This window comes from Phodopus roborovskii, unplaced genomic scaffold (assembly GCF_943737965.1).
Source record: "Phodopus roborovskii unplaced genomic scaffold, PHOROB, whole genome shotgun sequence".
Lineage (NCBI taxonomy): Eukaryota > Metazoa > Chordata > Mammalia > Rodentia > Cricetidae > Phodopus > Phodopus roborovskii.
In genome coordinates, this window is record NW_026126459.1 from 16,952,011 (window position 1) to 16,965,322 (window position 13,312).

Sequence of the window (13,312 nt, forward strand, 5' to 3'; positions counted from 1 at the left end):
TGCTGCCTATCCTGGTATATCTATAAAACCCAATGATTAGGTTAACCTAGCAGAAGTATCCAACCTTTTGGTATTTGCAACATAATATCAACCACAAAGTTCACACACTTTATACAAAAATAAATAGTCTCATACTGTTCTATGCAAGTTTACAACTTTGCAATGGCTGCATTCACAGCTATCCCCTGTGGGTGGTAGGGCTGGAATAAGTAAGTTTACAACTTTTAAAATGGCTGTATTCATAGCTAAGCCTTACTAATATAGGATGTTCCTGAAACATTTTAGTTAAGGCACAATGTGAACTAGACTTGATCCTCATTCTGCTACTCTGTAAATTTGTTACCTTTCCTGCAACAGAGTTGAGACATTGCCTCACTGGGCAGGTAGGCTGAAATTCCCATTCCTCTCACTTTGCTGTAGTCTAATTTAGTAGCAGATAGGGAAAATAACTGATACTGATGGCTGAGCCTGAATGGGAAAGGTCCCCTTCCCCCTCCAGGTAAAGGAGGTAAGCAAGGTGGTATCTCTGCACCATCAGAAACAGGATGGGAATTGCTTTTAGGAGTGTTACTGCGTTTTGTTTTGCTTTTGAATCTTGTTATAGAATCCTAGCTGGCTCTGTGTGATTGCTAATCTCAGTTGTCCACTTGACTGCATCTGGAATCAACTAAAACCCAAGCTAGGCACACTTGTGAGGGAGTTTTCTTGACTGGAGCATCTGAGGTTGGAAGGCTCACTGTAAATCTGAGCCACACCTTCTGATGGCAATCTACATAAAAGGACACATAAGGAAGTTTTTGTTTTTTGACTGCTTGCACTCTCTCTTTTTGGCAAACTCATCTATTCTGCTGTGGAGGCATTTCTTTACTGGTATTAGAGCCTACTTCCTTGGGATTCTAATGCAGGCTGAAGACCCGCTGAGAAACTAACCATACTCACATGTTAAACAGCTGTAACACTGCAATAACTCAATTCATACTAAGCCAGATCTGGTGATGCACACCTTCAATCCCAGCACTCAGGAGGCTGGGGCAGGTAGATCCCTGAGTTCAAGACTAGCCAGGTCTACATACTGAGTTCCAGAACAACCAGGACTAATATTGAGACCCTGTCTAAAAACAACAATAATAATAATATTAATAACAACAATAGTTACGTTCATATTAAAAGCTTAAGTCTAAACATCTTAGGTTTTTCCTCATTTCTGTGTTTTAACAGCAGAAGGGAAAATTGAGAAAGATTCAAAGACCCAAATTGTTGAAGCATAGCCTCAGAGATCTCTGGTGAAGTCAATCGATCAGAACCCTAATGTGAAAGCTGGCCTTGTGACCCAGCAAACACAGAAGGCTGAGGCAGGAGGATTACCTCCAGTTTGAGACCAGTCTAAGTTGCAGGAGACCATCTCAAAACAAACAAAAAACTCAAACAACTGGGCTGGAAAGATGACTCATTGGTCAAGACTGCTTCCTGCTCTTCCAGAGGGTCTGAGTTCAGTTCCCAGCATCCACATCTAGCAAGTCACAACCACCTGTAACTCTAGCTCCAGGGGATCCAATGTCCTCTTCTGACCTCTAAAGGGACCCACATGTACACATACACACATATGCATGTGCATACATAAATAAAAAACAATAAACATTAAGGAAATACTAAAATAAAAATAATCACAACTAAAATTTATAATTGATATACTTGGGCATGTTTTGACCAAACAGCAGCAGCAACTGAAGATTCTACCCTATAATTCATATATTTTCCAGGAACTTATGCCCTTTCTTCCTTCTTTCCTTTTTTATTTTTATTTATTTTATTTTTTTTTTTTATTTATTTAAACAAGGTCTATTTTGTAGCTCTGTCCTAATCTCTCTAGGTAGACCAAGCTGGCCTTGAAACCCCAAAGATTCCTCCTGCCCCACCTCAAATGCTGGAATCAAAGGTGTGCATGACTCCTCCTGGCAGAATTTAACACTTTTAACTTCAGCATTTGCACTACCATAAGCATCTTATTATTTATTTTAAATGAAGCAAATATTTTGTTTGTTTACTGGTTTTTGAGACAGGGTTTTTCTGTAGCCCTGGCTGTCCTGGACCTCATTTGATAGACCAGGCTGGCCCTGAACTCAAAAGATGCACAGCCTCTGCCTCCCAAGTGCTGGGATTAAAAGTGTGCACCATTGCTGCCCAGCTACTACATAGTAGTTTATCACCCAAGGTCATCAAAGAAGAGCTCTAGTAAGAAAATGCCTCCCACAACTCTGAGGTCTCCTGCCTTACAGCTATAGAACTAATCCAAGGACCACTTAGGAAAAGGAACTAACTAGGCCTAAGACAGAAATGTCATCGGTGACTTCCCAAGCTGTGCATGCAACAGAGGCCTCCAGGTCACACTCCCTACTGAGACCTGTCCAGCATTCCATTCCATGGTTAAAACAGTTCACAGCAACTAAGTGTAAGCCATTTTTGGAGATCAGTATGGCAGTTCCTCAGGAAAATGGGAATTCCCCCCTGTTAGGTATATACCCAAATAATCCACACATCCATGCAACAAGACATGTGCTCAACTATGTTCACAGCAGCACTATTTGTAATAGCAAGAACCTGGAAGCAACCTAGATGCCCCTCAACTGAAGAATGAATAAAGAAGATGTGGCACATCTACACAATGGAATACTACTCTGCGGGGAAAAAAAAAATGGAATCTTGAAATTTGCAGGCAAGTTGGATGGAACTTGAAGAAACCATCCTGAATGAGGTAACCCAGTCACAAAAAGAGGAACATGGTATGTACTCGCCCATATATGGATTTTATGGATCACCAGCCCATAATTCACACCGCCAGAGAAACTAGGATACAAGGAAGATTCTAAGAGATTCATATAAGATCCCTCAAAGAAGGGGAAAGGGACAAGATCTCCAGAGCATATTGGGGGGGGGGGCAGTGAGTAGAGAGGGAACTAGGAGAAAGAGAAGGGGAGGAGAGGAAAGCATGTGAGACTAGGAAGATTCAGTCAGGGGAGGAATAGATGAGGAGAGAGAGAGAGAGAATAAAAGAGGGAGCCATTATAGGTTTGAAGAGAAAACTGAACCTAGAGAAATGTCCAGAGACCTGCAAGACTGATCCCAACTGACAATCTGAGCAACAGTGGAAAGGCTACCATAAATGCCCTTCCCTGATAATGAGATCGATGACTAACTTATCCACTATCATGGAGCCCTCATCTAGTAGCTGATGGAAACAGAAGCAAACACCCACAACTAAACACTAAGCCTAACTGGAATCCAGGGGCAGAGATGGAGGACAAGACCAGGCTGCAGAAACACATAGAGACAGTTTACCTGAACGAGGAAGAGCTAACAGGCCCCCAGACTGATAGCTGGGAATCCAGCATGGGACTGACTCAAACCCCCTGAACATGGGTCTCAGCTAGAAAGCCTGAGCAGTCTAAGGGAACCAGGATGTATTCCTGGTGCACAAAAGGACTTTGGGGGCACATTCCGCATGGAGGGATACTCCCTTAACCTAGAGACCGGAGGGAGGGCCTAGTTCCTACTCAAAATGACTTGACAGATTTAGATGCTCAAGCCAGGACTTGTGCCTCTCTTCCTGTTGCCTTCAACCCAGAGTAGAACTCTGAGCTTCCTGTCCAGCACCAGGTCTGCCTGTGTGCTGCCATGCCTCCACCATGATGACAATGGACTAGGCCTCTGAACTGTAAGCCAGACCAATTAAATGCTTTCTTTTGTAAGAGTTGCGTGGTCATGGTGTCTCCTCACAGCAATAGAAACCCTCACTATGGCATCATCTGTGGAAGTTAAGTTTCAAATTTAAGAGAGAAAAAGGAAAGCAGCTCACCGGCAAAAACAGCCTCTGGGAAGCACATGGCTTAAAGAGTTTCTTCCACTCCACAGCGCTGTCACTCGGGAAGGTGATGGGGTACAAAGTATAGTTAAATCTTTGTAGAAATGACCAGCTGTCAAGCTAAGAATATAAAAAGGAAAAAAGTTAAAAAAAAAAAACAAACCAAGGTAGATTAGTCTTACTTTCAACCTTCTCTGTAACATCGTAAACCAAGAGCTACAAACAAAAATGCTAAAACTTAAAACCATATTTTATATTACACAGTTAACAGATTCTTTTCCATTACTCTCTTTGTTTCTATTTCAAACCTAAAAATCTACCATCAAGATCTAAGGCACGGTGATTTTTTTTTTTTTTTTTTTTTTTTTTTTACGTCAGTGTTCAGGGTTACTACCATAGATCAGTCCATAAAGCAAAGTGAAAATCTTGAGTTCAGACCTGTTATAAGTAGTTTTTTCCTGCCGACCTGGGCCCAGAGCCGTGCCAGCCCCAAATAACACACAGAGACTCTGTATTTTATATAAATGCTGTTGGCCTGTTACTAGTTTCTTATCAGCTAGCTCTGCCTTAATTATTATCCCATTTCTATTAATCTAAGTACTTTCACGTGGTCTCATCTTAACAGAGAGAGGGGCCAGTGTTCTGCTCTCTCCAGTCTCTATATGCTGACTCCTCCCTACTACTTCCTAGAATCCTCCTTGTCTCCTAGTCCCACCTATCTTGCTTTCCTATTGACCAACAGTGCTTTATTCATTAACCAGTATGAGAAACATATTTACAGAATGACATCTTCCATCACAGACCCCTAGCCAGTGCCACACCAGACTGTCTAAAAAAGGTGAATTCCAGGCCAACCAGAAAATCCTACCTCAAAAAGTGACTGAGAATGTACAGATATGATTGCCTTTCATTTTACCAATGTGAATTTTCTCAATCCTAAACAAATTAAAGTCAGAAAAATTATACTTCATTTATTATCATTGTACATATGATTTTAAAATGTTTATATTAAGTATCAGATTAATACAACACCACTTTGGTTCACTTATGTAAAGTTAAGTGTGTCCTGGTATTCCAATAAACTATCCTAATAAATACCCAGGGTCAATTTTAAAAAACCATTAGAGACCCAAAACACATTTTTAAAAAAATCTACAATGAGTACTCCTCTTTAATGTCCTGAACTCACTTCAAAACACTGACTTGGTCCAGACTCAGTTAAATATACCACTGCTGCTTCAACACGGTAGCCTCCCAACAGGCTTTAGGCTACTGAACTGTAAAACAAGGAGCAGGCACTCTCCAGAGGCAATCCCAGGTCCCTGCCTCAGCCTCCTGATTAACTGCCAACAGGCCCATCTGTAGAACTATTGGTTCAAATTACCCAAAGAACAAATACAAATGATGGGGGTGGGGAGTATAGTTTACACCAACAGAAATGACCAGGGGGGATGGGGTATAGTTTACACCAGTCTGAAAATCTCCCTTTGAATTACAACTGTATTCAAGTACTTATGAAAGCATAAGCATCTTCCAACATAGTTTAAGAATGCTTTTGCTGCAACACCCTGCTTTGGTGTCATGTTAATTATTTTAAAAGAACAGCAATTTCATTTTCCTTTTCAACTTACAGATCACTTAAGGATCTTTTCAATACTAACTTCAAAATGAAGCCTTTGACATTTTTCATTCAATATTGGAATTTTTGAAATTTGGGCCATCATGTACCCATTATTCTTTCATCAAAATCATAACCAAATGTTTAACTTGAAAAGATAGTATAGAGCTGGGTGCAGTACTCGGGCGTATGTAATCCCTGCACTCAAGAAACTGGAACTGGGGATACGGGGGATCAACAGGAGTTAAAGGACAGCTTGAATTACACAGTTGAGACCCTACCTCAAAACAATAAAACATGAACAAATTAGACTTTAAGAAACAATCTAGATAAAGAGAATATGATAAAATATAAAAAAAGAAAACCCAAAAATGACAAAATATTTTAAACTGTTAGTAAACCTTTTTTACCTCTCAATTTTTGATTCTTGGCCTTGTGATAGGAACATACCACTTAATGCAAATTAGGGTTTGTCCCCAGGCTCCCCAGTCCTCTATATTCCTTATACTCTGAAATAAAGTTGAGCTGATTCAACAAAATCTGCTTCCTGGAGGGCTATCTTTGGCTGCTCATGGGCTGCCAAAGCTTTCTGCTGCCCCATCTGCCTCTTTCCCCTCTAGAACTGGTAGCCAATGGGCAGACGGGGAAAGATGGATACCCCAACTTTACAAAAAACTTTGGGTGACTGTCTAGGCAGTGAGATATTTCTGTCAATTCTAGAGTTTATACATTATCCTTCTGAGGTCTTTGATGAAGAAGTTGAAGACAGATAGTTATGATTATGGTTTTCCTTAATTATGATAAAAGGTTAGTTATACATAAAACTTTAGACTCACAAAGACAGGATAGATGATAAAACATTTTCTTTAAATTTTGCCAAATGTTAGTGAACTAAATAGTGTTAAATCCAGTTTGATAACTGTTTTGCTATTTATAATTTTACTATGTTAAAGTTAAAACCTTTCTTTTTATTTAGACAGAAAAGAGGAGATAATGGGGGATGCCCTTCTATATTATATGTTTCTCTTATTGGTTGATAAATAAAACACCAATTGGCCAGACTGAAAGTATAGGTGAGGGTACAAGATGAGGAGAACTCTGGGGAGAGGACACAGAGCGGACCCACCAGGGAGCTGCCGTATTGCTACTGAAGAAGTGACAGGTCCAGACATCCTCCCGTAAGAGAAAACCACATGGAAATACTTAGATTAATAAAAATAGGTTAATAATTAAGAGAGAGCTAGCCAGCCAATAAGAAGCCCGAGCCATCGGCCAAACAATTTATAATATTCCTCTGTATTTATTTGGGGCTAAATGGCTGTGGCACCAGGAGGAACTGACCCCCACATAGCAGCTTGAAAGCTAGACTTAGCAGAGAGGTGAGTGGGGTGAGATGGGATGGGGACATGGCACAAGTGTCATCTCCCCTCCCCTCCCCAAGAACATGGCTGGGAGATGCAGGTCATCTTCCTTTGCATATAAGATTTGTCTTCTCTTTGAAATGTTCCTCATGGACATTTGTTGTTAAGCAGGTTACAAGGCTGCCCTGAGTGGATAGTCTACTTTCAAATATAACAACTAGCTATGATCAAATAACTAACTCATACCAAAATTAGAGGAAATGCCACAACTATTAATGCAAAGTGCCCTTGAAGGAAAAAAAAAAGCATTTTTCCTTCCTCACTTTTCTCTTCATATTGGATACAATATGGTTGTGATGGCCATTTTAAACCATGTGGCAGTCTTATATTGAAAATGGCCTGACCATAGCCAGAAAAAAATAAGAGCCCCTCCTTAGAGATGAAAAATGATAATGTAACAAAGTAAATAAAATCTTCATACTTGGTAGAGGACTTAAGGTTGCCTATTGTTCAAAATCCAATCTTCCTTTACCATGTATCTGGACTCCTCAGAAACACTCTCCCTAGGAGGGAAGACTGCCAAACAGACAGTTCTAATACAGCAGTGGATAGTCGGCTCTGCAGTCCTCACTCTGTGTCAAGTACTTACTCTGTCTTTAAAGCTATCGTGCAGTTGGTCTTCAGCAAAGATATGGACCTGCAGGGGCTTGATGCTGAAAATGAGAGCTGATTTCAGCATGGTCACAGTTTCTTCCAGTCGCTCACCACAGGCAACAACAGCAAGGTGCATCTTCTCAGTGGGCTGTGTTTTCAGACTATATCTAATAGCAAAGAAGCACATTTCCAACAGTTAAGCATGTGTTTACTACTAAACAGTATTTCTGCCATGTTTAAAAACAGAAATTTGTAACTTCTTTTGAAAATGCAAAAGAAGTATCAAACCACACAAAATATTGCAATGCTGATTCAATTATGTACACCTGTCATCTCAACCAGTTTTCCACAGCAACACACATAACTAACTTCACTCATCACTCACACAGGGTGTCAAGAAAGGAAGCCCAAGTAATCCGAAGGCCTTCTACTCAAATATTTTAAAACTATAGTTTTTAACTGAAAGTTTTTTCATTTCCATTTAAAACCCCTTCACATATCTCCTCCAACCCACAATTAGATCATTATGAAGCAAGTCAGCCACAATTTCATCCATAAATATTTCAGTATTACATGTTGTCTTAAACCAGGCTTATCACAAGAAATTGGTTCATGTACCATTTTTCCCTGGCACACATTCCACTTACCAAGTACTCACCAAGGTATGTTCAGTTTCTGAAAGGACCTCACACATACTGTTGTCTTTTTGGAAAGAAAGCTCCTCAGTTCCCTTTCCTGTCTAGGCAGGAACTCACTCCTAATAGAGCAGTAGTGATCTGGCTGGCAAGCTTTTTCCTCCCTCTGGGGTGGACATATCTTCCCAAAGCTCCGCCTGACACACTGAACAAACCTGGTCCCTTCTCTCCATCTGTTCCCTTAATCCTTGCCTCCTATCTGTTAAGCCCTTCATTTCCTAACATGGGAACTGTGCTGATACCACTTAGGCTATGACAAGGAAGCATGGTTCATCTCAAAATAGCAGAAGCCACAAAACACAGCAAAGGCAACTGAGGCACACAACTCTAGAGAATTCTATCTCACCTTCCTGTTAACTGTATTCAGATCCTATTTCTCACAGTGGTTTAAAAAAAAAAAAAAAAAAAGGAAAAAAAAGTTCATTAGAACATCAACCAGAGCTGGGGAGATGGTTCCATGGTTAAGAGTATCTGTTGCTCTTGCAGAGAACCAAGCAGACTGGAGCTGGCAATCTCTCTTCCTTACCACCTCAAACACTTAGAGGCAGAGGCCTGTGTCACCAACCAAGGAAAGATTTTATCTTTATTTTAGTTTTTTTAATAGGCCACCAGGATGTCTGGTTTCCTACATGGTCTCCACTGCCACTGTCCACAAGGTGGCTCACAACTACCTGTAACTCCAGTGCCAAAGGACCTAATACCCTTTTCTGACTTCGGCAGGCACCAGACATATATACAGGCAAAAGATTCATACACATAAAATAGTCTAAGAAAATGAAAACATCACAACCAGGCAAGGTGGTATAAGCCTATAATTTCAGCCTGAAGAAAGCAGAGGCAAGAGGATCCATCCTGGCTCCGTAACAAGATTGTCTTGGAAAAACAAAAGCACAATTTTGAGAATCTCCAGTAGGTTCAGGTTGCTTAATTGGTCAACAAGTAGAGTACACCCCAAAGTCTGAAGTCAAGGACAGCTATTCACTAATCTGTAACAGTCACATGTTGTTCTACACAAAACTCTCTGTAGACAATGTTAAGAAACACTCTATACCTTAAGAGAAAAGTATTCCTCAAGAAATGGGGGGGGGGGGGGGAAATCTGCCTGAAACCCTCAAATGCCAGTCATGACTGTAATACCAGGACTTGGGAATGGAAGCAGATGGATCAGGAGTCCAGGGTCACTCTTAGCTATATAGAAAGTTTGAGGTCAGCCTAGGCTCTGTGAGATCCTGACTGAAAAACAACAACAAAACAAAAATAAAAACAGTCAACTCAATCCCCCAAGCATGTTAGTAAGGACAGCCTAGCTGTGCATCTGCTGGTTCTACTATGACACGCTCTCCCTCTCACAGCATATACTGCAGATTCCAATACCCAAGATGACAAGATGAAACATATGCACTGAAGACGTCTCTACCCACTACCTGATCCCTCAACACCAAGGACAGAAAGAACAACTGCAGAGAGTTACAAGAGATCTAAAGCAAGCTTCTAGACGGCAGAAATTGGTGACTGAAGTCTCCTAAGCATTCATGGGGAAACAGCCACTCCAGTAATTCTGACCCAAATGAATGTCAGGCTCTTCTTCATTATGGTCTGTTAAAACGTGCTTTACCTTAACTAAAGTCCCTGCAGAGATAGGAAATTTTACCCAAAGAGAGTTCTGAAATCAGATCTACTTTCCCACAAGACAAGAAGAAATCTTTAGGTAAGTCAAAGCACACCGGCAGGCTCTTATAATTCAGTAAAGCATAACTTAAGTGGGAAGCATAGCACTGGCTATCGTGAGGAAAGGGACAGCTCGCGGAATGGCCTCAAGTAGGAGCTAGGCCCAGCAGGGTTCCTCAGAGCAGTCTAGTCCTCCACAGAGCAGCCATGGACTACAAAGATGTTAACTGTGCTGTGGGCTCCCTCTGACAGGCTTCCTACCCAGCTTAAATTTTATCAAAGACTCTTCCAAGCATCCCTCAAGTAATTCTGGGACAGCTAAAATTACTGTGTCATAAACTACTGACTAGAAGGCTGTCTGAATTGTAATGATTGATTCTGACTATCAACTTGACTTGATGTACAATGAAAAGGGAAGGAAACTGTCTAGGGTAGGGTGGCCCGTGAGCATGCCCTATGAGTTTCTTAACTGTGTTTACTGACCTGGGAAGACCCACCCTAATATGGGCAGCACTAATTCATAAACTGGGTGGGCACCAGGCTCAGCAAGAAGGCAAGAACAAGCCAAGCACTAGTATGAACAAATTAGTTCACTGCTATCTGTCCTTGACTGGGTGTGGGACAGGTCTCTGCCATCCTGACCTCCCACAACAATAGACTGTATCCTGAAATTTGGAAGCCAAGTAAGCCCATTCTCCTTTAAATTGTTTATGTGGGGTATTTTATCATAGCAACAGGAAGTGAAAGTAAGACAGAAGGGGAACCTCTAAACTGTGTGAGCAATGACCTCACTTTAGGCAATTGTCATCATTGTAGAGTCCTTCCCAAATTCAGTGCACAAGCACCTCTTAAGGGCCTTTGTGGGCACTAGGCACAGTTGTATACATTAAGAAAGAGAGAGAGGGAGGAAGGGAGAGAGGGAGGAAGGGAGGGGGACTGAGTTTAAGATATTTTAGAGAATGATATGATACATACTGCAAAATGGTTTCTATTTTTGTATTCACATGGTATAAACAGATACAGTATTACAAATAGACTTAAGCTACTTGAAAGGTTGAAACATGACAATTATGTGAGTCTATGAGCCAAATATCAGCCTGGGACTGACACATGAAAATCCATGACAGAAACATACACACATGAGAGAGAGAGAGAGAGAGAGAGAGAGAGAGAGAGAGAGAGAGAGAGAGAGAGAGAGAGGGGGGCGCCATACATTTGGACTGGAGCAGGGAGCAGACAGGAGCAGTGGTACAGAGGGTGGAAATGAGGCAAGTATATTTTAATTTTTTTGGTAACCAGCATAGTCACTGGCAAACAGTGAGAATTTAAATTAACCATAAACATATCATAAAAATAGATGAGCCTTAAATGTTTTGGCACTTGAAAAGAGCAGGTCAGGTTATTCCCACATTCTCCACCACTACTGTCTCAGGAGAGCAACTGCCTTACCCCATTCCTACCAATAAGATTCCGTCCCTGAAGGCAAGAACAGCACAGGCCCCAGTCCAACACCTTCTTCCTCACACAGTGACTTAAAAGGTCAGTAAATGATGTCTTTTCTTTTACCCTTTCACGAAGGCTGTTCTTACCCTCCTCGTCCTCACAGACCTCACAGCTACAGCTAACATAATCTTTCCTTAGCTGCCACATGCCCTATGTTTAAGTACACTAGCCTTTTGGTTTTATTACATCTTATTTGTTTGGGGCGGGTGTGCACACAGTATACACATGGAGGCCTAAGGATCATCTTCAGGACTTACTTATCTTCCTGCACTTGGTGGCAGACTTGGCAGCAAGTGTCTTTACCAGATGAACCATCTCATTAGTACTGTATTTAAAAATACTGGGCACTTAATACCTAGTATCAAAGCCCCTATCGTTAAACTAGGAAAGTGACAAATGTATGTGTGTGTACACACACACACACGAACGCACGCACACACATATATACAGAATTTGCATGTTATCTGTAAATGTCTAGTTTACAGATAACCTTTCATCATCTTGTCTTACATAAATCTGATTGTCAACTTGACACTGCTTAAGAGTTACCTGAGAGAAGAGCTACCTAGGTCAGAATGGAACACGGGCATGTTTGTGACAGCCTATCTTAATGATTGATGTGGTAGATTCCAGCCCACTGTGGGCAGTAGCATCCTGAGATAGGTGGACTTGGGATCTCTAAGAAAGGAGCTGAGCAAGCCAATAAGCAAACCAGCAAACAGCATTCCTCCATGGTTCCTTTCTTGAGTTCCTCCCCTGACTTCCCTCAGGAATGAACTGTGGCCTGGAAGTGTGAACTAAGCAAACCCTTTCCTCTCAAGCTGCGTTTAGTCAGAATATTTTATCAGAGCAACAGAAAGCAAACTAGACCATACCTACTTATTAATTTATCAGCAAAGTTCAATCATAAATTCCCCTAAAATTTATAGTCTAGAAAATTTTAGAGCATTTACATGTAATATGAATTAAAATTAACAATAACTAAAAGATGAGATAAAGGAACAGAAAACCCAACCAGAATATCAATTATTGAGTTATATGACATTGAATTGCAGGAAAAGAAACACCGATATGTTTCATTACAGTGAAAGGCTTGATCATCTACTATCTAATCTTACCTACTCTGATCTACCAATTAAATATTAAGGGCCTACCTAAGAGCCGCTTCCCAAAAGCAGTTTATTCCACAAACATCAGAGGGCAGCATCCAATAGGGATTCCAGTAACAGAGAGAGAAATCTTTACACCTGACGGTGAGAAGAAATAACAGTCCTGTATGAGTATTTAGACTGGGTACTACCAAGGAATTTACTGAACAACACAATAACTTTATGTTCAAGTTTACAGCAACAAAACTGCAAATGCAACTGCTAAGGAAAAATTGAAGCATTTTTTAAAAACTGATTTCTTCTTTACTCAGGGTACAGTGTTTTAAATAAAACCTTAAGACCATAAATTAGGTGAGAATGTTCTACAACTGGAAATTTTTCTGGTCAGGAACTCTCTGGATACATTAAAATCTCCTCTGCCCTGATGACATATACAAGACATTAATACATTAATACATCTCTTCTTATTCAAGGACTATGTATACTATCCTAGAAAGTTCATTCCACCCATGTGTTCTGTTTACCACAAAAGTAAAATGTCAAAAATTTAAGTGTAATGTGAGGAGAAGATCATTAAATACATTCATCAACTCAAACAACTCAAACGGAAAAACAAGACATTGTATTGTGCTGACAGTCACGGCTGCTTCATCCCTACATTCTGTTTTTGTGAAGGTAACACCAGTGGGCTTTCTTAAGGCTGGAGTTAAAAAAATGAAAAAGTGTCTCATGTTGCAAAATGTTGTTCATTGTTATTTCCTTCCAAAGCAACCGTCTGACACTCACTCACTACCCTGAAGGACTGAAGGGACTTATATACCAAATCACTAACCTAGGACACTCCA

General features: G+C 40.7%; 1 protein-coding gene across 2 annotated transcripts in view; it reads right to left on the reverse strand.

The window, feature by feature from the left end:
- Gxylt1 (glucoside xylosyltransferase 1) overlaps positions 1-13,312 on the reverse strand; it is a 40,343-nt gene that overhangs the window by 16,305 nt on the left and 10,726 nt on the right. The window contains exons 2-4 of one of the 2 annotated variants that reach the window (XM_051189703.1): positions 12,513-12,605; positions 7,488-7,659; positions 3,854-3,979 (exon numbers count right to left, since the gene is read on the reverse strand). In XM_051189703.1, coding sequence (XP_051045660.1) covers positions 3,854-3,979; positions 7,488-7,659; positions 12,513-12,605 — 391 coding nt within the window. The remainder of the gene's footprint in view (positions 1-3,853; positions 3,980-7,487; positions 7,660-12,512; positions 12,606-13,312) is intronic. The other variant, XM_051189704.1, reaches the window with a different exon arrangement.